This window comes from Drosophila hydei, unplaced genomic scaffold, assembly GCF_003285905.1.
Source record: "Drosophila hydei strain 15085-1641.00,03,60 unplaced genomic scaffold, DhydRS2 tig00000063-arrow-pilon, whole genome shotgun sequence".
Taxonomy (NCBI): Eukaryota; Metazoa; Arthropoda; class Insecta; order Diptera; family Drosophilidae; genus Drosophila; species Drosophila hydei.
Window position 1 is genome coordinate 4,031,745 of NW_022045657.1, and position 25,005 is coordinate 4,056,749.

The 25,005-nt window shown below is 39.9% G+C and overlaps 5 protein-coding genes across 10 annotated transcripts; 3 read left to right on the forward strand and 2 right to left on the reverse strand.

Moving 5' to 3' along the window:
- Positions 1-59: 59 nt before the first annotated feature.
- LOC111600284 (hexokinase type 2-like) lies at positions 60-1,825 on the forward strand. The gene has a single exon (XM_023316334.2). It carries the CDS (start codon positions 189-191, stop codon positions 1,677-1,679), a length of 1,491 nt encoding a protein of 496 aa, XP_023172102.2. The 5' UTR covers positions 60-188; the 3' UTR covers positions 1,680-1,825.
- A 768-nt stretch (positions 1,826-2,593) lies between these two features.
- Positions 2,594-4,246, forward strand: LOC111600255 (hexokinase type 2-like). The gene has a single exon (XM_023316300.2). It carries the CDS (start codon positions 2,720-2,722, stop codon positions 4,073-4,075), a length of 1,356 nt encoding a protein of 451 aa, XP_023172068.1. The 5' UTR covers positions 2,594-2,719; the 3' UTR covers positions 4,076-4,246.
- A 105-nt stretch (positions 4,247-4,351) lies between these two features.
- Positions 4,352-5,061, forward strand: LOC111600244 (succinate dehydrogenase cytochrome b560 subunit, mitochondrial). The gene is made up of 2 exons (XM_023316283.2): positions 4,352-4,407; positions 4,466-5,061. Coding segments are annotated over exons 1-2 (516 nt in total). The 5' UTR covers positions 4,352-4,405; the 3' UTR covers positions 4,980-5,061.
- Positions 5,062-5,996: 935 nt separating this feature from the next.
- LOC111600242 (nocturnin) lies at positions 5,997-19,086 on the reverse strand. 6 transcript variants are annotated; one of them, XM_030222838.1, is made up of 8 exons: positions 15,483-15,700; positions 10,160-10,434; positions 8,258-8,368; positions 7,698-7,930; positions 7,568-7,633; positions 7,187-7,308; positions 6,451-7,116; positions 5,997-6,383 (listed from the first exon to the last, which is right to left on the reverse strand). In XM_030222838.1, exons 2-8 carry the CDS (start codon positions 10,237-10,239, stop codon positions 6,222-6,224), a joined length of 1,440 nt encoding a protein of 479 aa, XP_030078698.1. In that variant the 5' UTR covers positions 10,240-10,434; positions 15,483-15,700; the 3' UTR covers positions 5,997-6,221. The 6 variants fall into 6 exon arrangements, with proteins under 6 accessions (XP_030078698.1, XP_023172048.2, XP_023172045.2 ...); XM_023316280.2 differs by lacking the exon at positions 8,258-8,368 and having other exon boundaries at positions 15,483-15,699; XM_023316277.2 differs by lacking the exons at positions 10,160-10,434; positions 15,483-15,700 and adding an exon at positions 9,128-9,637.
- Positions 19,087-19,885: 799 nt separating this feature from the next.
- Positions 19,886-20,428, reverse strand: LOC111600291. The gene is made up of 2 exons (XM_023316343.2): positions 20,156-20,428; positions 19,886-20,049 (listed from the first exon to the last, which is right to left on the reverse strand). Exons 1-2 carry the CDS (start codon positions 20,407-20,409, stop codon positions 19,965-19,967), a joined length of 339 nt encoding a protein of 112 aa, XP_023172111.1. The 5' UTR covers positions 20,410-20,428; the 3' UTR covers positions 19,886-19,964.
- Positions 20,429-25,005: the final 4,577 nt, after the last annotated feature.

Here is a 25,005-nt window from a genome sequence, read left to right on the forward strand (position 1 = left end):
AATCTATTTTAAACAGACAAAGACAGGGCTTTCCCATTTTTACCTAGTCTCCCAAATGAATTTTTTTTTTAAATTTAAATGCCGATCTCAGTACACGATAAAAATGGATGTGATTATTATTTGGAAGCGGCAACAAATTATACGTTTAAACAAGCCTTTGAAATGAGCTTTAGGCAATCATCTAAGAAATGGATAAATTAGAACAGCAGTTCCCAGACGTTTTTAAAATCTGTCAGCAATTCGAGCTTGATGAAGATACAATGGGAAAGATTGTTCAAATTATGACCAACGAAATCTATATGGGTCTTGCAAGAGAGACCCATGCAAGTTCTTCGATTAAATGTTATGTGACTTACGTGCAAGACCTTCCTACCGGTAGCGAAAGGGGCAAGTATCTAGCACTGGATCTAGGCGGAACCAACTTTCGTGTCTTGTTGGCTAATGTAATTAGCGAAACGAATGTTGACGTTATTAGCAAGTCGTATGCCATTAGCAAGGATATGATGAAGGGGCCGGGCACCAAATTATTTGACTTTATTGCCGAAAGCATATCTCAATTTTGCAAAGAGCATAAAATAGAAAATGACAATTTACCACTTGGTTTCACATTTTCTTTTCCGTGCAAGCATGTTGCTATTGACAAGGGTATTCTGGTTTCCTGGACGAAAGGCTTCAAGTCTGAGGGAGTAGTAAATAGGGACGTTGTTGAGTTGCTTCGGGAAGCTATCGATCGTCGAGGCGACTTCAAAGTCAATATTGTTGCTATTCTTAACGACACGACGGGAACTTTGATGTCCTGCGCTTTCCATAATCCGAATTGCAAAATCGGAATGATTTTAGGTACGGGCACTAACGCCTGCTACATGGAAAAAACATCAAATGTCGAAATGCTACCGGGATATCAAACCAGCCGTAAACCCTTTATGATCATCAACTGCGAGTGGGGTGCCTTTGGTGATAATGGCGAGCTAGACTTTGTACGCAATTCCTACGATAATGCTGTCGACAAACGCTCCGTTTATCCCAAAAAACAGACTTTCGAGAAGTGCATCTCAGGTAAGTATATGGGAGAGTTGGTCCGGCGCATTGTTGTGGATCTAATGGACCAGGGCGTGCTTTTCAAAGATGCAACGTGGCAGACTCTTCGTAAGAGAAAGACTTTTCTTACTCGCTTTTTAAGTGTGATTGAGTCCGACAAACCGGGCGAATTCGGCAATGCTTGCAAATTAATGGATGAGTTAGGCGTCAAAGGATGTGAGGAGGAAGATTTGCTCTGCCTGCGGTACATATGCAGAGCTATATCCACACGTTCAGCTAAGCTGGCAGCTTGTGGACTAGTCGCTTTGATCAAGAAAATAAACGTCAAAGACATAACAGTGGGCATTGATGGAAGTGTCTATTGCTTCCATCCGCATTATCATACGTTGCTAATGGAAAATATGGGATTACTGCTAAAGGGTTCCACAAAATTTGAGCTGTTGCGTTCTAAAGATGGTTCGGGCCGCGGCGCGGCGTTAGCTGCTGCGGTCTACACTCGACGTCCACCGGCTTCACCGACTGTGCAGCAGGAAAAGCATCCACATCCGTGCACACAGGCTTCTCGTAAAACTCCACCATCAGCTGGTTTGCCGGCATTGCGTAGAATTATCCACACAGCTTGTTGGATATTCAGACACTGAAGAAGCACTTACCTTGTCGAATTTGTATCATACGCTTTTGATATTACTCATACTGATATTTTTTAAGAATTTGCAGATAGTTTTATAACATAACCATTTGGTCCTTTCGATGTTCGCATTAAATCAATCATATATCTACAGTATTACTATGTGCTTGTGTTTAAGTGTTACCCGGGAACGTATCGTTACTTAAGCAGTATTCGCGGCATTCATCGTTGCATAGCAGTCAGGCAGCTGCAGATGCTATCCTATAGCAGGCAGCCCTTGTCCGTATGCTCGTATGTCGTGAGCGCTGTCGATTAAGCATCATTTTTGAACTTGTTCAAATTTAATAGAGTACATTGGCTTTGGGCAATGCCCGCCTTGTTAAGCGCGCGACTGTTTATACGCTAAACATTTCGCCTCCATTTAAAGTAGGCACGAGTATCGTGTGGCGTCTATACTGTGCTCAGTTTTTAAGATATGACCATTACGATCGGCAATCATATATATTAAAACTTATCTCTCTTGGCAAAGGTATGGGTTGCAACTTGGGTCTCGTCTATATCGATCTTAGATGAAAATATATAGCTTTATGCATTGAGTCGCCATTTGCTCAACATTTTAGAGCCTGAGATAGTCCGTAACAAATCTGAATAAGAGGTAAGTTCTACGCCAATATGAAATAACCTGCCGGTATTTGGCCTCCCTCTGTAGTGAGTATTCCATATGCCCAAAGGGATTACTATTAATGCCGGCATATACCGCTCGTATTTCAAGAAGAAGGAGAGTATCCATAATGCCAAAACTCTAAAATGACTGTGGGAGGAGAGTTGCACTCATTGAACCATTTTCAAGCCAAAGGTATAAATTGTCGATATGATATATTTGACTACATTATTGATAATCAAGTTGTTTTGAAACCATTTCACTGACAACATTCGGATAAGATGTAAATAAAAAATCTCACTCCTATTTTAGATTTTGTTACTGCTAAACCAGCAAAAATTCCAAATTATAATTAGCTGACAGAGCGCCCTCTACGTTGGCTTTCCTTGGTCATGGATGAAATACAGACACTTTACCCGGAAGCTTACAGAATTTGTCAACAGTTCGCAATAGATCAAAACAGAATGGAGGAGATAATTCATCGTATGACCAGGGAAATGACCATGGGTCTTGCAAAGGACACACATCCAAGAGCTACAATGAAGTGTTTTGTCACCTACGTGCAGGACCTACCAACTGGTAGGGAGAGGGGTAATTACTTAGCGCTAGATCTGGGCGGTACCAATTTCCGGGTCTTGTTGGTAAACCTAGAATCCGAAAGTACTGTACATATTGATGGCCAGACCTACGGCATTAGCAAGAGTGTAATGGAGGGCCCGGGCATTAAGCTATTTGACTTTATTGCTCAGTGTCTATCTGACTTTTGCAAAGATCATAAATTGGAAAGTGCTAATTTACCCCTTGGCTTCACATTCTCATTTCCGTGCAAGCAGGTTGGCATTGATAATGGCACTCTAGTTGCCTGGACGAAGGGATTCAAGTCTGAAGGAGTAGTTAACAAGAACGTTGTCGAATTGCTTCGAGATGCGATAGCCCGACGAGGCGACCTTAAAGTTAAAGTCGTCGCCATTCTAAATGATACGACGGGAACTTTGATGTCCTGCGCTTTTCATAAGCCGAATTGTAAAATCGGAATGATTGTGGGTACGGGCAGTAACGCCTGCTACGTCGAGAAAACATCAAATGTCGAAATGCTTCCGGGATATCAGACCAGCCAAAAACCCTATATGATCATCAACTGTGAGTGGGGTGCCTTTGGGGACAATGGCGTGCTGGACTTTATACGCACTCGCTACGATATTGAGGTGGACAACTTTTCCATTAATCCCAAAAAACAAGTGTACGAGAAGTGCATCTCTGGCATGTATATGGGCGAGTTGGTGCGCAATATTATAGTGGAGCTGATGGATAAGGATGTCCTCTTCAAGGGCGTAAAGTCAAAGGGACTTCATGAAAGGGGTAAATTTGAGACCCGTTTTATAACGGAGATTGAGTCTGATGAGCCGGGAAGGTTTCGCAATGCTGCAATGGTAATGGATAGTCTGGGCATCAGAACGAGCAATGAGAAGGATTTGATGTGTCTGCGCTACATCTGCGAGACCGTATCTACGCGTTCCGCTAAATTGGCTGCCTGTGGGCTGGTCTGTTTGATCCGGAAAATGAATGTCAAGGACTTGTCAGTGGGTATTGATGGTAGTGTATATCGCTTTCATCCGCATTACCATAGATTATTAATGGAAAATATGAACTTGCTGCTGAACGGTACAGTAAGATATGAATTGGTTCTTTCCGAAGATGGTTCAGGCCGCGGTGCGGCGCTGATTGCTGCAGTTTGTGCACGGGACTAGTTTCGCAGCTCTTAGACTGTAACACGCAGCACAATATCGGAAGCGCAAAATTGAGTAACGCAAATATGAGAAGTTTAGCGTAGTGTGGAGCACGTCTTATTACCTTTCTGGCTAACGATATATTAAGAGCAACTTCATGCGCTACACACTCATTTATTAAGAATAATTTGATATTTATATTAGGCAATGATGAAACTGCTTTTAATGAATAAATGACAATATTATGCTTGATATCGATAAATTTTTTAGTGTATCTGTTCGATTATTTTGGTATTTTTCAATATATCTGAGGCTGTCACACAGAGTGCAAGTTTTAAGTGAAAAGAAACAATGTACGTAATTTATCAATAGCATGCATTTTTAGAAAAAAATTAATTGTAAATCTATTAGGTATGCACTAAGCAGCTCACTTGTGCGTTCCCCAGCACTTCGCCAAGGCCTACAAAAGGCCGCGGCTAATCGTCAGGTGTCATTGAAAGTTGTCTCTGTCGGCTCAACCATCAAGGATGAGAGTTTCTTTGAGAAAAATGAACGTCTGGGACGCCAGATGTCACCGCACTTGACCATCTACAAGCCGCAGCTCACCTCAATGCTCTCCATCATGCATCGTGGCACCGGCATGGCCATGGGCGTCGGCGTTTGGAGCTTGGGCATTGGCGCACTAATCGCCTCTCAAGACATCAGCCACTACGTCACCATGGTGGAGGGTCTCCAACTGAGCGCCGCCTCCTTGACCGCTATCAAGTTCATAATCGCCTATCCGTTTGGCTACCACGCCGCCAATGGTATTCGCCATCTGCTCTGGGACACTGGTCGTTTCCTCAAGATCAAAGAGGTCTATTCCACCGGTTATGTAATGGTTGCCACATCCGTCGTGCTAACCGCCATCTTGGCCCTTCTCTAAACAGAGGCTGCGTGTAATTAAATTTTAGTACGAACAAGTCTATTATTTGTTAAATGCATAATACATGTACAGTTTATTTATATTTCTGTATCTGCATTTTGCTCTGTTATGCAACAACTATCACCAGTTCGTTTTAGTCAACGCAATTTGTCAGATATCGTGTTTTGTGCTAATAGCTTACTTAATTTGTGTCGAAATTGAAGCTTGATATCGAGAATATCTTCAAGCACACTACCTTCGACGTTGGCTACTTTAACTATGCAGTGCAAAAATGACGTCACAATAAATTAAAAAAATATATACAAATTTGTGCTATATTAGAAACCTAGAACTATTTGAGCTTAGCTCTAGATACGTTTTTTCATATTAGAGTTCCGATCATATACTTGTGCTTAATATGTATAACAGAGTTTCAAATCAGACTCAACTCATCAGAAATGCCTCCATCAAGTATTTCTATATCTACGACTAAATTACTTGCCATACTGAAAGCCTCTCAAAGAGCCTTTGCTTCGTGTATTGAGAGTTTATACAAAGCAATAGCAATTATTAAGGCTATGAGGGAAAATTTAAGACGGTTATCGGTTCTACGGGTTCCGAGTCCACTACTATGATAGTCCTGGATTTCACTGCTTTTCTTACAAAGATACAATAAATCTAATATCTATTCAAACATTCAAAGTTAGACAGCAGACGATTACTGCTGGCATCAGTCTGATTTTGGAACCTTCATCCGGCTACGTATTCAACATACACGTCACATGTAAAGTCTACTAAAAGGAGATAGTTTTGCATTCACATTCAATGGACAGACATAACTTTGTATTAGCTGAGACAATTCCTAAAAACTAAAATTAAATCTCACAAAATTATATATTGTGAAGTAATTGAACCTGTTAATAATTTGAATAGACATTTTTAAATATATTTGATCAAGATAGTTCTATTTTATATTAATCCTGTAGAATTCCCGAATGTCCCTACCTTTTCCACAGAGATGATAAAAACGACAAGGAATCCTACAAAGTTACACTCGTTTATTAATGGATTAATTTCTCGTTTTAGTAAGCTTTGCCGTGCCACATTCATATATAGTATATATAATACGTACAAATGTATAGATGGCTAAAATTGTATCTAAGAGCTAATATCACAATTTATTATGTAATTGCTGTGTGTATATGTCTGTGTGTATTTCTGTCTTTCTGTCTATGTGTAGCTGTGTGCGTGTGCTGACAAGCTCTACTGTATGGAGCCATGCGACTTGTTGTTGCCCTCCGAAAGGGGCTCGTCCACCAGCTCAAAGTCGCACACGAGCGAAAAATGATCCGAAGGATACTCAAAGCTGGGCGTACGGTTCTTGCCAATCTGTTCTCCGGCCGGAAATTCCAGGCAGTTCTTGATCTGCAACGCAATATTAAAATGTATTTTATTTTGTTTTTTGTTTTTAATTGATGCCACGCCCACTCACCTTTAGTTGCTGTGGCGTGTAGAAAACATAGTCAATGGTATGGCACTCTTCGCCATCTTCGCGTATTTTCCAGGTGGTGTATGGAGGTTCGCGCTTGATGGACTGGGCAATGAGCTCATTGGGATCTTCGCTGCTGTCTGTGTGCGACAGCGGCTGTTGCTGTTCCCGTTTCCATTCCCGCTCACGTTCCAGCTTCATGTCCGCATAGGCGCTGCCCAGCTTGAAGAGATCGCAGCCGAGAATCGTTGCATAGATGGGCTCAACGGGCTCCGCATTGAAGTCTCCGCACAGCAACAGCGGACTCTCGCCGGCAAACTGCTTGACAAAGCGTATCAGATCACGGCCCTGCTCGTTGCGCAGCTTGGCCAACAGAGCGCCATGACGTGCCTTCAGGTGTGTGGTGCAAACACAGAACTCCTTGCCGCTGGCTTTCAGCTGCAGCCGAGCAGCAATGGCCACTTGGTTGCTCTGCACGCGCCACACTTCAAGGATGCGTGTGTCGTAGCCCACGAGGTGGAGTTTGTCGCGCTTGTAGAAGATGGCACAGCCGTCGGGTCCGTTGTTCTGCTCGATGTACAAGCAGGGCGAGTCCGGCTTGGGAAAGAAGATGCCCGCATAGTTCTGGCTGCCCAGTACAGTCTGCAGAAATTTGAAATGATCCACTTCCTGCACAGTGCGAGAAACGAGATGTTAAAGCGCGACTGCATTACATTAAACTCTGGGCATAAATAAATACTTGCAGACAAACAACATCCGGCTGATTTTGAAGAATCTCCTGGACGATCAAGTACTTGCGGTGCTGCCAAGTCAGAGCCTCATCGGGGCAACGCACAAAGCCATCGTTGTGCTGGCCGAGAGCTGATAAAAAGTGAAAAAATAAACATTTAATTAATATTAACTGAAAATTAATGCATGAGCTAATTTATCAATTTTAAAAATTCATGTTTTTTAAATTAAAATATTGCATAATTAAAATAAAAAAATTGTTTTACAATTAAATTTTTTAAATTATTTTAATTATTTTTGAATAAATCGATTTATTGATTCTTGAAAATTTCGTTTTTAAATGTCATATAAATACAAATAACAATTTGAATTTTTTTTTTTATCCACTTACTCTGCGAGAGAATGTTCCACTGCAGCAATCGGATGTTCTGCGCGCCATCGGCTGGAGCACTGCATACTGTGGGTGGTGGGCGGTAGAGTGATGTGAATAAGTGCATAATATGCGGATGATGTGGACTTACCACGTGAGACAGAGTTCAGCTTGAGGCAGCGCAGACCGTCGGTCACATCCGCGCTGTTCGGCGAGGGCTTCAAGAAACAACGACTCAACAACGATGGCTTCTCGGTGCCTGCGCCGTGCAGCTGTTGCACGTGGTCGAGTAGTGCGGCAGTGCTGAGACCCTTGGGCAGCTCCAGGCCATCGTCTTGCGAGTCCACATTGTTTATCTTGGGCGCCGAGTTGAACGAGCCCATCCTATGATTAAGATGCAAGAGATTGCCAATATAAACAGAAGAAATAGTTTGTTGTTTATGCCAATTTGAATTTCAACAATGTCAATTCTCGGAAATTCTTTGTCTTGAAGCAGAACATTTAAATTAAATATTTAAAATTACTGAAAAACTGAAGCTTAAGCAAAATTTCCAAAAAAACAATGCCTGTAACAACAACAACAATAATAAGAACCACATCCACAGCAGCAAAATAATAATAATAATAATAATAGAAGAACAACAATAACAGCAACAATTGGCATCTTTACAGCATTTGTAGCTCGTAAACAATTTGATCAACGATACTCACAGCTCTTTCGGTTTTCTATAGAGAATCTTTCGTAGAATTATGCTGAAAATGAATAAGCTATGGCTATGCCTTTGGCTAACGTTGAACTTTGGCATAGAACCTTTAAACCTGCTGCAATAAAAATATTTCATTTAAATTTAAGACGAATATTTATAATAGAAAACTGCACAATGTATAGAGCACAAGGCTTTTTTAGGGTTTTGGATTATGGTTATTTCCAAGAGAAAATTTTAATTTAAATCAAATGTGTTTTTGAATACCTCATTTTTAGATTTATATTATTAACAAAAAAGCCAATCTAATACAATTTATTCAGAATTTTTATTTAAAATTCCATTTTAATTGGAAGTTTTAGAAAATATGAAATTTAGATATTAGTTACAGCTGAAATGATTTGTTACTGAGGTTTCATATTGAATATGATGTTTATGTTGCTCTTATCCAGAAAGTTTTGATTCTTTGTGCTGTTGTTGTTTCTACATTTAGCTGCGTGCAGCTTCAGAGGTTCGTAAACTTTATGAGCATCATAATTTTCGGGCTTAAAAAATATGAAATGCAAATAAATGTTATTTGTGAAAAACCAGAGCAAGTATATAGCTCGGACTAAATGAGCGTGAGCCCAGCTTTCACAAGCTAGAGATCTCGATTCATGCCCACCCACGCAAAGCGCTTCGGACATGTCGAGACGACGCGCCGCTTGCGGCTTACAAAATACTTAAATACAACAGCAAAAATATAATGAAAGAAAAAAATGTCGCTCGGTCAATAGCTTTACAGCTGTTTAGCTGGTTTTCGGGCCAGCGATTATAAACCAGTTGGGATCGTTTTGGCAACGCAATCAATCAATTGATTGGTGACTCTCAGTCTCACCTGGTCAGCATCACCCTTTGCAGGAAGGCCTTGCGGTCGTTCTTGCAGGGCGCCTTGTTGGCGCGATTCAATTGCAGCGCTTGCTCCATGTGGTTAGCAGACTCGATAGCGAAATGTGGCTGTAGCTGGTGGTGTCGATGGTTGGGAATTGGGTGAATTTTGTTTGGATTGTGGGTTTTGCCGAAAATTGAGCGAAGTGCGCTTGTAAGCGACATTTGCGAAACTGAATGGCAACTGAAATGCGGCGTTTTATTAGAGATCAGCCCGACAGACACACAGAAGAGAGTGAGCGAGGCAGGGCGACAGAGAGTGAGGGAGATGGAGCGAGGGATCGAGAGATAGAGAAAGAGAGCAAGCACGCATAAACGAGTATTTCAACGTACACACACACACATACACACATATATAGATCGAGCTGAGCGCACACAAAGTGAGATGTATCTGCAAGATACAGAACAAGATCAATACGTTCTACTCACGTGCGTTGCTCAGTTGCGCAAAAAATGAGCAGCGTAACAATAAAGATAAGAACAACTATGGCAACAACAACAAGAACGAGAACAATTGCTTGAAATACACTGCGAACTGACAGCTTGGTAAATATTTATGCGTAGCATTCTTTATGTAGATACATTCACATGGAGCTGCACGCCATTGTCTCACTTTCGTTTCGTATTGTAATGAAAACAAAAGTATCTTTTTCGCATACGCCTGGACGGACACTGAGCATGAGTCTATTGGCCAAACTGATTTATGCCTAAACAAATTTGTGCTCGCATGCAAATCGCAGACAGGCACACAGAAATGCGCATATTCAGCATATCTGCGCCCATATGCAGCAGGCAAGAGATATACACAAACAAGAACAGATACAGATACAGAAACAAGAACAGATAGAGATATTCCTATATGGGATAGACGGACGGGCGCAATTTATACAACAACGCAGTTACATGCGTAATGAATCCGAGCAAAGTATCTCCTACTTAAAAATACTGTATCTTTTTTTGTTACTTTTTTTTGTTTTGTTACCTGGGTATAGGCACCGCTACACGACGCGCGAAAGTCTTCGCTGTGACAATCAAACGCGACGTTTTCATTAAGAACTCCATTTTACTTGGATCTCTTATCTCTTGTTCTTGGTTAAGTTATTAAGTAACCGTCTTTTAACTGTAAATCGGTTTGATTTGATTACGATTTGTTTTAGATTTTAGCATTAGCTGCTTTTAGCACTAGGTTAACTTGAAATGTTTTATATTAAGTGTCAATATGGCAATGTCAAAGAGACGCGGTTCAAGCTGTATTTCCTAAAAAGAATAGAATTATAAATATGGGAAAAGTTAAAGCATTAATCGATTAGTTTCGGAAGGGGGGGGGGGGGGGGGGGGGGAGAGACTTGTATATGTCGAACCACTTGCAATGCATAAATGATGCCAAATACCAGATACCCATTGCTATCGTTAACCACGTGACCAGCTCCCAAACTGGCCAATTTGTGTGTTGACACGCAGTTGTGAGATAATATATTATCATATATAATCTGTCGAAACCAGTTTCAGTTTCTAAATTCTAGCTGTCCAAAACTATTAATTCTAACTTAAGATAGAAAACTTCTTCTTTAGTTTGTCTAAGACTCTCAAGACTAGCACAAATTTCATATTTAAATAAGTTCTATTTTGCATAAAGCTAATTCAAATGGTTTGCCTGTGGAAACTAAATATTTTCATACGAAAATTTACTAATTAGTCATAAAAAACCTTTGTCACCAAATGCGATAAACCAGAAGTTTAAACTTTAAGATATAAATTTATTTATACTATTTAAAAGTAAATGAAATGGAAATATTTAAAATGGATTTGCTGTTAAACTGATCTCATAAATAATAATGATAAATAAATAAAGATATGAATCATGATGTATTTGTAAGCAACAACTTAAAAAATTATATAGTTCATGATATTTTTACTTATAAGCCCCATTTAAAATCTTTAAAACAAACATGGCATAATTTAAATAAGTGCCTTTGGGGCAAAGAAAAAAGTATACCCAATCTGCATATTCATTCATTCGTATTCATTTGTATTCATTTAAGTTTAAGCTTTCCATCTTTTGATGCAGGTACGCTTAAAAACCGAAATCCAATTATCGTTTTTTATATATAATAATTAAATAAAATGAGTAAAAATATTATAAATTTGTTAAGTATAGTAAAAAGCTCGTCCTGTTCAAGATACGTATACTTTGTAAAGTCTGCCGCGCCTCTATCTCACAGAACCCTGAACTCTACAAGTATATATATAAGCCATGTACAGATGTGGTTTGTCTAATCTTTCAACCAAGTTATTTCACATATCAACTTGTGTCTGCCTCTTTATTTGGGCAATTGATTTTGTTTATAATTTCGCCTGGTAAACAAATTTTAAAACTTAAATTTCAAGTTCAAAAAGAGAATCGAAGCCAGCTCTAAGCGCCAAATCTCTCAAAACATTTTAAGGTATTTATAAAATGCCAAATTATTTGCTTTAATCGATACGTTACTTATGTACATATATATATATATATATATATACATATATGATTATATATTAATATATTTATAGCTGTAAGAGATACAATAGCTCAATATCTAGCGCTGTTTGCTTCTGTTCGCATATTTATCGATAAGAGCCACAGAGCTCTTGTAATTGTAGCTTATAGATACTTTTTCGCACGAATTGTGCAAGGTTAGTTATGTTATTTTTTGATTGAATCCGAGTGGATTGGGGCTTCACAATGGCTAAGAACACTTGACAGTCTGTCAGTATTGGCCATGAACTTGATTTATAAACGCAATAGCCGCTGGCTAGCAGCAACAGCAACAAGTTTTGTATGGAGCACGCCTGCTCGCATTTATCTCTCACCTCACAAGATACAACAGCAAATCTCGCGGCGGCGGCTGCTCATAATCAGCGATTGGCGGCAACGTGTCTCCAGCAGTAGCGGCAGCAGTAACAGCAACAACGCCACCAGCAACAGCAGCTGCTGCCTTATTGCTGGGTGTGGTTAGCCAGGCTGGCTCAGTGGAAGCCGCTGCCGCCTGTGTCTCGATATCCATTTCCAGTTTGCGTGCGGCGAGACGTTGTTTCATTTGTGTTGTCGAGGTCATTGCCGAGGTCTTGGCCAGCGCTTCCGCAATTTCATATTGCTTCAGGAAATCCTGCCGCAGCTGCTCTGCATCCTGTGTGGCCAGGCAGCCAGTCAAGCTGAGGCCGCGTCGACACTCATCGCTGCACAGGCGCTGGCACATCTCATTAATGGCCAGACCGGGTCCACTTAAGTCCAAAGGCGCTCGCTGGCAACAGTTGAGGCAGGGCATGTCCGGCTTTCCAGCACCTTGTAGCTCTGGCTGGGCTTCCTTGCTGTCACTGGGCGACGGCGGCTGTTCCACCTCTTGGGCTATGTTAAAGTAACGCGGCGGCGGCTCATCGTCATCCAGCGAGTCAGCTGCTGCGCTCCTTGCATGACTTGGCTTATTGTTGTGCGCAAGATTCAGATTTAGCAGCAAGGCAGTCACGGGCATGGCCTTGCCCAGGGCTGGCTGGCGACGATGGCCCAGCCGCTGTTCGTGCTTGTCAGTGTTATTGTCCATATTTTGCCGTTGGCACACTCTGTCACACACACAAAATTCAGTTTAAATCATTGGCCACGCGGCGTATGCGCAATATTCGTACGACCGTTGCGCGTTTAGAACCGAACACCCAATGTATTAATACGCGCGTGCGTTGCTTTTCCTTATTTATATATCTTTGGACCGCTCTAGCCAGATCGAGGCAATCAAGTGGACGCTGCCTCGCTGTCTCGCTATAAGGCGCTGCCCGCTGCCTGCTGCCCGCTGCTCATTAATTGTTGCTTATGTTGTGCTGTTGTTGCTATTGTTGCTGCTGTTGCTGTTGTTTCTGTTGCTGTTGCGGCTGCTGTACAGTCATAAGTACATGACTTTGTTGCTCTCTGGCTGTGCGCTCCTCTAGTTAAGGCAAACGAGATTTTGCTCGCACACTTTCCAAAATGTCAAAACACGCAATTAGCAACAAAAAATATAGCTGAATAATATCAAAATGAAACAATAACTGCTTTACATACAATAAATATTAAAGATTATTATACTTTATTGGCTTTCTTTTGACGTGGGTGCCAATCAAATCACCTCGCAGAGAATTGCCAATCAGCTCTGATCCGATCATTAATCCATCTATATAGTTACTAGGTGGAAGCACAACAAGGCAGCTCGACTAATTGGCAGTTGTTAAACTTTGCTGCACTCGGCTAATGATAAATGTTGCAATTAATTAGCTCATTGTATGCTTTGTAAAGTGCACTTGTAACTCAAATTAGGATCACTTTTCCGACTTGTTCAATTTGTCGTAGGCATAAAGCGTGCTTTATCTTTAATTTTCAGCTCTCTTTTTTAATAATGAATAATGAATAAAACTAGTAAAGTGAGCTGGCTGATTGCCATAAGCGTGATCTTTAAGAGAAAGAAATTATTCTATACGAATATAATCTAATCTAATCGCATTTTAAATCTGATAAAAGCTTAACAAATCTATCAGCAATCATCTACATCAAAGTTTGATAGATATTTCTTGTTAGTATATTTAGTTTTTAATCTATACTAATTGCATTTATTTAATATATAATATACTATAAATACTATTTTTTGATCACTTTCATTGATGCGCGCTCTCTCTCTCTCGCTCTTGCTCTTTCACCTTCTCAACAAATTGTAGCTAATAAATTTTCATGACATTTTTATTTGTCCGTCACGATTTGCATTCATTCAAGTACGAATTAATAGCATTTCATATGTATGTATGTTGTATGTTATTTAATTGATCTAATAATAGAAAAACCTTTATTTCCGCAATATGCAAATTTTTAATTTCTACGCTAATAAAAAGACTTTATATACGTATATACTGTGAGCACAGTGAAACCTCGTTAATTATAGCATAAACAATTGCAAAGCCAATAAGTTTAACTAATTATTTTGGACTGCGCTGCTCGAAATGATAGTTGAGTGCTGAGTGTCTAGAACAAATAATGCATGAAATAAAATAAAATGTTGCATACTTTGCGGCTGGCCGCAAAAATATAACGTCTGGCAGTGGATCGAAAAATTGCGTTAAATATATTTTGGGTGATTATTGTGACTAGTGTTTGCTCAGCTGATAAGTGAGATGGATAGACGGTAAGAAACACTGTTGCTTCTAACAATACATATCTCAAGGTGGCTTTTTGCTGATTAGTTATATAGCTGGTCTTTGGAGCCTCAACATCCTAGTTTTTAGCATTAGGCAGTCCGAAATCATTTAGCACCCTGATGCTAATTGAAAATTACTTATTTTCTTGCGATTTAATGTTCTTAATTTATTTTTTTTTTTTTTTGCTTTTGGCAATGCAGCACGGAAAGCGGAGCAAACTTAACAAGCAGAGCGTCCGTCATTGAGATTTATTTATATATCTCACATACTGTTTGCATATGGCTAAATATATTTGTATGTATATATAAAGCACGTCTAGTGATCGTCAACATGCTGAAAATGTCTCATGAACTTGGCAGTGAGCAATCAACTCTCGGGCCAGCTGGACACCTGTGCGTCGCCTGCCAAACGAGGGGTGATCAATCGTCCTTCACACCATCGAACCCATTCGCATTTGTTCAAGCGGCACAATACAAATCCCGCATTACGTGTCGTCGTCTGGCTAATTGATAACCTTATCAGCAGACGGTCTGTGGGAACACTTTTGTAACAAATAGCTAAGCCAAAATATACCCTAGAAACTAGAGGTTGAGTCACAAAAGCAGTGGCAGAATAATTTGTGTTAAGAAATTTCAATACCTCGCGGAATATGTTATAAAAAGTTAATCGGAATCTCTCAAATTATGAAACTCTTATCACATTTTCAGCTAGATTTTCCTGATTGTAGCAGAATCTAGTGCCCTTTTTGTTGATGCAAACATATGTAGAGCATCGTCAGCTTTATTACACGCTTATATTGTAAGTATGAGCACCCTTTGTTTTGCGAGTGAAACGAAACGATTAACGGAGAGATTTCGTTATACAACAGCAGCATTGGGGCACATGGTCGGGCGGGCATATCGCGATTTGGAAATAACTGGTTCTGTACCGGCGTAGACTGAAATTCTCCGCCTGAAGTTGACGAAGTCCGCAACTATAATAACTATGCTATAGTAACTATATGATTACTGCATTGCATTGGCATTGCCCAGGGAATCGTAACGCATTTGCAAGTGGTTCGGGCCGGGGGCAGCTGGTCTTTGTGGTTTCCTTGAGTTTGCTAACATTGAACTCACCATTTTTACGCCAGCACCGCACCACAACACATTATCCAAATTGGAATCGAATTGGAATCTTGATATTTCTTAGATCAAGCGAGCGCAGTTCATTCGCGAGATTCACAAGGTTTTCGCACAGTCGCGTTTAACGTGGGGCAAATTGGCTCCTTCAGGGCCTTTTTCGGCGATCTGTCTGCGATTCAAACGCGGCGCCAAACCGCAAAGAACTAAAAGCAACAATTGGTGCTTTGCACCATTTATAGAGTGCTCGATGCCGCTCTTCGCTCGCCATCCGCTGGCTAGCTGAGCTGATAAGGATACAGTACACTCTACAGCGCATGGCCAGACCCAGACCCAGAGCAGAGCGAACCGGAGCGATTGCTTTACGCGCCTCGATATGCTGTGTGTATTGCACAATTCACAACAACATTGAGCAAAATATTTACAAAATGCTCTTACTTGACCGATTCTCTCTCGCCGTGTGACTTTGTCTCCCTCTATAATTCTCTCTCTTTATGGGACTATCTAACACCTTAAGTGCTTTAAGTTCAATGGCTGATTCTCGCAGAGCTCGTAAGGCCATCAGGTGTTGTAAGAGGCAATGCTTTCCTAAGTTCCAATGGGGTTGCAGCTGCTGAAGGTGTTCCTAATAGAATTCGAAATACCTCTTGATACAACTATTAGAAACAAAGTCTAGAATAACTGAAGTTCACAAGAAATATATTAGCTATTATTGCTGAATCAATTTTATCACTTCTACAGTAATATTTCTAATATGGTCTTTATAATCTTTATTTATACTAATTTAATAAATTAATTAATTAATTTTCTTAAATTTTGTTTACTAAGTTGAAAAATGTATTATTTTTTACATTTATATTACGTTATAATATGCTCCATATATTCTTTATAACTACGATGTTATAAATAACTTTAAGAAGTCGCTGTGGGTCGGCCCAATCATGAAATTGCATTCGATAAGATTCGGCGATTCAGGTTTGTGGCGTCTGCACCTGAGGCTCCCATGTCTGGCATGACTGAGGCCGTATCTTATCAAAGACCACACGAGCGACTAATTTCGCGTTGCGCTACTTAAAATTTGCAAGTGGAATTTGTCATCGGCCTTATCGGAACATGGCCATAAAGTGGCCTAACATTAATATTTACGAAGCCTGCGGATGATCCATGAGATAAGGCACACGGCTGGCCAGGGGCTAGGTGATTGGTAGAAGTGACGCTTGGAACTAAACGTCCGGTATTAAGTGGTATGAATTAGTTCGAAGTGGCTGCATATGCGCCGCAGATCAGCAAACTATATGAACGTATGCCGGCCGGCCGGTCGGTCTCTTGGGGCTTTTTGCGAATCTATCAAGAGTATTGGTAGACCCAATTGTGAAGCTGATTAGAAGAGCTGTTATTTCACTCTTTTATTGCTCACAGTTAGTGGTCTAGCCAGAGGCGATTAGATAACGACTAGCCTAGCTGACGGCCTTGCTGGACTTCACTTGCCCAAACTCAATTTATCCTACGTGGCATACGGCACATGACCACATTTATCTCGAATGCTCTGTAACAATTTGTATACATTCATGATATGTTTATACATATATCATATATACATATATACACATACATATTTATTGTACTGCAGTGATTTGTTTTTTGTTTACGCTGTACCGCCGTCTGGCTTATCAATTTGGGCAACGTAAGCGTGCCATAAGTGTGTACTATATAAATATGTTTGTCTGTCTGTCTGTTCGTCGGTCTTTTCATATATATGTTTGTATTTTGGAATTTGATCTGTATGCACTTATCACTGAAAGTGATTTCTAGTAGCACTTCAAGTAATGCCGAGTGCCGTGTCAAGTGTGGACTGCTTACTGCTGTGGATTACAACTCTGGCTTAAACAGATTTCTTCTGTTTTTGTTTTTTGATGAATTGTTTTGTACACAATGGGAATTTTGAATTAAGTTTTGAATGGGTTTGAGGTAGGTAAGGCATGCGAGAGTTCGGTCAGGCGGCGATAGACATGTGAGTGGGCACGTAATCAATGTGGAAAGAGAGTTCATGGACGTCTATGACCTTGACAGCATAACAGAAATATAAATTGTAAATGAACCAAGCTCGCATAGTTGCTACGCTTATACAAACTGCTATTCGAGCTAGGCAAATGTTTGGTTAATAACACGTGAGTATTTTGTACTCTAAACAAATACAAAACAAAGGCAACATCCATGATTCACTTTGCGATGTGTTCCAACTTCGTGTCTGGAGGTTCCATTCGTGACACAAACAACAATAATTCTAGTGCATGTACACGTACGGAAAGTTGACAATCCCAACTTGGAGTGATTTTTATTACTAATTAAAAATAAAGACTATTTCATAGCTAAATTTTATAACTCAAATGTAAAGTATATTATGTATTATATGATTTGGTTTGCTATAAATATACTGAAACAAGTTCGGCCTTGAAAAACTTACAAAATGCTCGACTTAAATATAATACTATTTATATGAACTTCGCCAACTTCGTAGCGTTAAATATGTACACAGTTTCTGACTTGTCTAGAGTCGAGTTCACTCAACCTCTGAGCGTAGCGAAACAAAAGGATACAATTTGGAGAACAAAAGCTGATTAAATTGTACAGGCAACGCCCTCAACAAAGGAGAGTTGTTACACAGGCACACGGATACACAAAGTGCCGTTATATTAATTAAAATCTCATTTGGACTGTCCACACACACACACACACACACGCACACTTGAGTATTTTCCATTGACGCGAGGGTCAGTAGCAGCCAATTCGCTAGGGGCCTCAAACCCAAACAAACACGAGCCGCAATGAGAGTGAGAGTGAGGGAGAGCCAAACAGAGATGGATAGTGAAGTCTGCTCTCAATCTCACTCACTCTCACTCTTTGCCAGCTCCGAGTTGCTCTTTCAGACGCATTGAAGTAAAAGTAAAAAATTATTTATGATAAAATATTACAAAAGCACTGATACTCACACATAGCACGGATGTATATAGATTTGTGAAATGAGCTGCATTTGCAGCTTATATGTGCACACACACAGAAGTAAACAAAATTAAAGAAGGTAATTGTTAAATGACTTAATAAGTGCACAAAGAAAATATATACAATATGTTGGGGCTTGGTAAATGCGGAAAAATCTAATGGCATGCAAATGGATATGCGCTTTGTTGTTTCCCTTGTTGTTGTTGTACTGTTGCATAGTCTCTGTGTCGTGTGATTTGTAGTTTTATCAATAACTAATTGGCATGCCGAGGTTGGCCATAGTCGACAGCCCTCAATCTAATTCAACTCACAGAAATTTCTTGAAGAATTTGTAGAATGCCACCAACAAATAGACGAGCGTTGAAATAATCTTCATTTTGTAGTTTATTTGCTTTTATGTTTTTAAAAGCGAGTTTTGCTCGTTTGTTAAATAATAAGTTACACAAGCAGTAGAGTTAACTTAACAAAACCTTTGCTTTAACTTTACATAACACGAATTGTATTAACTTTTGCTAAAATTTGTTAATTTTTGATTAATTTGCATTTATTTTTATTAATATTTTTTTTTTTGCCTTTGAACTTTATGCACCTAGATGAAATTTCACTATCAATGTCATTTCCGCGTCGAACACGTTTTTCACACTAAGCTGACATAAAAAAGAGGAGACTACGCTTTCTGTGACGTATGTGTGTGTATGTGGTGCCATGGTTACGGACAAAGCGCAACCGAGATGTGTGTGTATTGAGAGACAGTGGGAAAGAGATAAAGAGAGAGCGAGAGAGCAAGAGCGAGAGCTAGCGTGAAAGGGGGAGAGCGCGTAAAACACCAAGTGCTGGAGCCGTTGAAAGGAAAACCTAGCCCATGCTTTTCGCAGAAATTGACGCACTCGAATCAGCTGTATGAGCTCGTGAATGCTCTGTAAAGCAAATTCTTATGTAAATTAAAAATATCACAGAAGTTCATAAATTTGTAGTAATAATATACTTGATGTTTCTGTTTGCAACATTTGTAGTCTTCTGTCTAACACCTGTTTCTGCCTTATTACAAATCAATATGCCTTGAGTGTGTAGCGCACGTACAGGCGTTCACTTGCTCAGAGCGGGGCAATAAACTTTTGTGTGGGCGCAGTTAAGAGAAGCTAACGGTGGGTAGCTTAAGAGTACATGTAACTTAAGTTTAGCTAAGCGAAGCGAAGAGCACAGCCGGCAAAATACAGAAGCTTTGAAAAGCTGCAGACGAGCTGAAAGCTTATCGCATGCTTTAAAGTTTTGCCAAGTTTTGCCACAAGCTAAAGCCCTAAAGCTTAAGTTGCTCTAAAGCTTTAAAGCTCTAAAAGTAAGTACACTGAATGCAATTTACGTTACTTAAGAAAGTAACACAAGCTTTATAATAAGTTTTAGTGTGAAAACAAAATATATGCTTAAAGCTCATGCAATTAGCTAATTTATCTATATCTAAGGGCTATATGTCTGCCATGGCTAACAATTCGATGGTCTGTAATCGTAGGCAGGTCCCATGCGAACAGATAGATTAATGGGCTGATTCAGATAATCCTTGATGCGTCTAGAAAAAATCAATATATGTAAGATATTTAATATATATATGTATGGGTGGAAATCAATTCAAATATAAAATAAACAATAATAGCTGGCTTATCTCTTCCACTTACTGTTTATCTGCTTCTGTCTCATAATGTTGATAGCCCTTCCGCCTGGCCGACTTATTCAGACGCAACGATCGACGCAATTCTTTTGGCAGTGGCTTATTTGTTTCCCGTCTCATGAAGTCAGTTAGCTGCTGGCATTTGGCAGCCAGCGTCTGCCAGGCCAGACGTAGCAGCCGCCTGTGCCTGGATCCTGTGGCGCCACTCGCATTCGCTGTGGCGTCATAGAGGTTCGTGTTGGAGACGGCCCAGGCTGACATGTTCAGCTGCCTGTGTGCAGACAAAGACTGAAAACTGTAAACTGAAACGGCACTTGGCCACTTGCTTGGGGCTGATAAGATTTGCTGAACTCTCTGTGAGGGCTAACACACACAATACAAATTGCGTTTAGAAGCAATACTAACCCGCTCTCGCATGAATTGGCTATTTTACCATATCAATTGCTAATTAACTCTCCCAAAATCGTTTGACATTCAGTTGAAAAATTGAACATTTTTAATATGGGCAAAGTTCCAGGAATTCATTAGATAGCTATTTAGCCTCAAATTCGGGACCCAAATGTGCAGTTATGAATTTTTCGCACACACAATTTTCAATAATATTGTCGAGCCATCAGACTGTTCGCCCCAACAGACTACCTCGCTTTGCTTTCTATGTGCTTAGAGGATATGCCCAACGACAACATGTCCTGTCACAAAATACAAATAGCAGCGCCTGCCCGGCGTCCGAGTGGCGAACACTTTTGCCTGCCATGCTGCCCTCGCCGCCCTCGCCGCCCTCGCCGCCCTCGCCAGCCGTGGCATTTGGTCTACAGCTTCAACTATATTGGGCAAAGACCCTTGCCACATGCCACCACAGCGCCTGCAGCAGAAATCCAAACAAAATTGCATGTGGTTGCACGCAGTTTGCCTACACTGGCAACCGGACTGTGACCCAATGTGACTGGGTTTTTGGCCAGCTTGCATTGTTATAAACGAAAATTCGCTTATTGCCATATTGTTGGCTCGGATTCGAATTTGTCTTCAAAATGTACACATTTCGGCCGCAGGCCTCTCGCCTGCCTTAATTAGCAGCATCATTGAGATTGGCAGAGAACAGCAGCTTTAATTAAAACCACTTAAAGTAATTCCGAATTTACCTACCGGCATAACTTAAATCATGAGACTTTATTCAAATATTTACACTCAAAACTTCTCTGCATAGCATCTCAACTTGAAGTGCTCTAATTGAGATTCGCATAGAAAAGCGCATGCCAATGCTATCCCGCTGCTGTAAATGGGTATGCGAATCAGAACAAATGACAAAATCATTTGCTTCACTTGCTGCTCAGTGCAACCACTCGCATCTTCTACTAGACAATTGAATGTCTGCCGTCAGATGCAATCTGTTGGCCTCAAGCTACGTTTATTGATAATATGCAGATGACAGGAGGTTGGGGTTATTGCCTGGTGCCTGGTGCCTGGTCGATGCCAGGTTGGTGACTTACCTCAAAATTCAGTAGAATAAGCCACACAGACGCACAGAGCCAGAGACAGAGACTGAGTGGGAGATAGATAGATAGATAGATAGATAGAGAGAGAGAGAGAGAGAGAGAGAGAGAGAGAGAGAGAGAGAAAGAGAGCGAGCGAGAGAGCTATCTGTAGCTGCAAAGCATGCATTTAAAATTCCATTTAAATACCAAATAGCAATAACGGAGAGAAAATCTTTTGTGAACTGAAACGAATGAGCTGGTTGAGTGCGTCCGGCTTATAAATATCCAGCAAAAGCTAAAGATTAGTATATGTTTATCATGCCACTGTCAGTCAGTGGGATGCCTGAGTCGCCAAATTTTTCTTTAACACAGATATTATTGCATATCCCATATATTATTCTATATAGTTATCGGACATAGTCTTTATTTATATATCTTTTATATCTTTTTTTAATTGACTCGAAAATTGTTTATCATCTTGATATAGCTAATGATTAAGACACTTATTCTTAGTCACTTGGCTTTTGGCCTAAAATGTTGTAAATATTAGTATTTGAATATACTTCAGAGTCTCACACTGCCTTTGCTTTATACCAATCAATACAGGGTATACAATGTTGACCTCAATAATGTCCATTGGCTGTTGCTTTGATAGTCAACGAAAATATAATAAAAGTAAATTTCAAACTTATTTATTTACTTTAGACTGTGGCTTTTTTCTTGGCAGATTTATTAAATTTTCAATAAAATTTGTATATGAAATTTGACTTTTGGTCTGTTTTGGATTTGTTTTTCTGTCGAAACTACTGAAGCCTAATCGTCATATGTAGTTTTGCCTTTATTTATTAATAATTTATTTGCATGTCATGGCTATCAATCCTGCTTTTCAAATTTGTAATCGAAATATTACTATTTGCCGTTTTGCAATAAAGTGCAGTAAAATGTTTTAATCGACCATTGTACATATCAATCAATTTTAAATTATTATTCGTCTTCAGTTCGGTTCCATTTGCCACACCAGGCAAATATTTGCGGCAATTGCAAATAAAGTTTTCAAGGGGCAGCCAGACTCTGGCCAGATTAAGGTAACAGTTGCCAGCAAAATTAAATATGCCAGCCTGTTGCCAATACTAATGTCGGAATGTGCAACTTAAAGGCCGGACCAGCTGCTAAATTAGACCAACGGCCTGGAGAGGGTGTGAAAAAAATAGAGCTGCAAAAAATATGTAGAGAAAACTTCAAGGATTCGCTGCACGTTCGCATCTTTAACGCCACATGTTGACTTTTGTTACATTTTTGCGCCGACACAGAGAGTGGGAGAAAGAGAGCGAAGGGGAGGGAGAGGGAGAGGAGAGGCTCGCACATATCCTTTATCTTATATGCGCTATTTTATGCCTGTTGGCAACAACTACAGCAACAATAACGCCCGCCGCTAGCCTACGCTTTCTTTCCCTCTTCATGCCCGCACTTGGGGTGGCATGATTTTGTGAATAAGTTTGTAACGCACTTGAAAATCAGCTTGAAGACAACTTTCAATACAAGTACTGCTCGAATTTGCTGATCGAATAGTACACTGAAGCGTGTCAATGACAGCTCCAGCAGTCTGCGAATAAATGTTTATAATTAGACATGATATTACTGTAGATATATATATATATCTATGCATATATAAATATATATGTATATATATACATGCTAAGCATTAGTTTTAATACTTCTGTCATTCAATTTGTGAGCTACTTTAAATTGTTGTCTGCCATAACTAATTCATTCTACAATTTGTTTGTTTTTATATAAAATTTTCTTCATTAATTTGAAATATATTTCATGTAGAAAATCTCTTAATAAAACTTTAGTTCATTTGATATTTATTTTTTTATATTTTCTATTTTGACTAATTTAGTTATGGCTCAATTCATATAAGAAATTCTCAAAAAAAAATATTTCTGTATTTGTTCATTATTATTGATTACTTTATGTTTTTTTTTTTTTTCAATTATATTTTCACTTTTTCAGGATACACACATACTATTAGCTTAACGCCTTTATTATTTAACAATTCAATACTTTCTACATTTTATTCACTAAAGATAACTTGAAATATATTATGATTTTTTTTATTTTTATTTTTATATAATTTCTGCGAGAGTATTTAGCGCTCGACACTTTGACTTTAACTCTTCTCGTTGTAGTTTTTGCTTCTGCTCTCAACAGTTTTGGTGCTGCTGTTGTAGTTGGTGCTGTGACTGCCGTTTTGCTTGACTTTTTGCCAATAGATTGTGTGCCACACTTTGCCATTTTATAACATAAACTTTCATTTATTTCGCCCGTCTAGCGCCACTTCTTTGCCGCTGTAGTGTCCGTGTTGTTGCTCGCATTGTAATGGGTAGCCATATATGCCATGGCCACCAACAGCAGCTCTACAAGCCACACACACATGCTGATGTTGGCATACATAAACGAGTACACAAGAAGTCGTCTGCTGTCTTGACATCTGTCTGCCAGGCCCAAAGCCTGCCGCTTGAAAATCGCCCAAAAATGTACATTTGCATGCACATCAGCATTGGGCGTACATTTATCTCGCTGACTGTGTGTTGGCAGCGCTCGCCAAAGTAGGCCGCCAGTTGTTGCTTAATGCGGCAAGGATATCAAAGCAGTCAGCTGCCCCATGTTCCACTTGACTGAAACATGTCGCGCCGACACTCGCAGCACAGCGGCTCATCAGCCCTCTGCTGCAGTTGAGTGTGTTTAAAGAGAAGTCTTTCAAGTGATGCTGTCGCATAGAGCTAAAATTCTACACTTATTTATATAATTATTCATCACTCAGAGAATTAACGACACGACAGTAAGCAAAACACCAACTCCAATCATTTCTATGCACTGCAAATGAGAGAGAACTGAGCTCAAATTCATTGTGAATTCTATCTGAAACTCTCCCAATGCAGCTTATAGTATATCCCCCTTTTAAGGTAACCAATGCTTGGTAGTCTTATTTCTTTTAGCCACAAATATGTAAACTTAAATTTCCAAGAGTTTTGCCCTCTTTCATACTTTTTAGGTTTGACAACAAATCCATACCGCACATGTCATTGGCAAAGTGGGAACTGTCGTTTTCGCATAGCCTTAGGCTGTCAGCTCTGCCAAGTCGATCACAACGTGAGCAGCCAATGGCTACGTCCGGGCCTGTATAAGAAAGCCATTCAAGCTCTATGTTTTTCACATGGCAGCCCACACAATCGACCGACCATTTGGCTTAAATATTTTATGCAAATTTTCAATGTAATAAAAATTTCTTCATGTCCACACACTCGCAGACTCGCAGACTCACACATATGGGGAAATAAAAATTGATGCCAATGTCGTTTGTCTTTCAATACATTTCTCT

Excerpts from the sequence above, each read along its gene's own strand:
- LOC111600255 (XM_023316300.2), top strand. The coding sequence starts at position 2,720 with ATGGATGAAATACAGACACTTTACCCGGAAGCTTACAGAATTTGTCAA.
- LOC111600284 (XM_023316334.2), top strand. The coding sequence starts at position 189 with ATGGATAAATTAGAACAGCAGTTCCCAGACGTTTTTAAAATCTGTCAG.
- LOC111600242 (XM_023316282.2), bottom strand. The coding sequence starts at position 12,755 with ATGGACAATAACACTGACAAGCACGAACAGCGGCTGGGCCATCGTCGC. Across the intron at positions 7,309-7,567 it reads GTGGAACATTCTCTCGCAGA|CTCTCGGCCAGCACAACGAT; the intron begins GTAAGTGGATAA and ends ACTTTTTATCAG. Across the intron at positions 6,384-6,450 it reads ACACGCCACAGCAACTAAAG|ATCAAGAACTGCCTGGAATT; the intron begins GTGAGTGGGCGT and ends ATTGCGTTGCAG.
- LOC111600291 (XM_023316343.2), bottom strand. The coding sequence starts at position 20,409 with ATGTCAGCCTGGGCCGTCTCCAACACGAACCTCTATGACGCCACAGCG. Across the intron at positions 20,050-20,155 it reads GAGACAGAAGCAGATAAACA|ACGCATCAAGGATTATCTGA; the intron begins GTAAGTGGAAGA and ends GATTTTTTCTAG.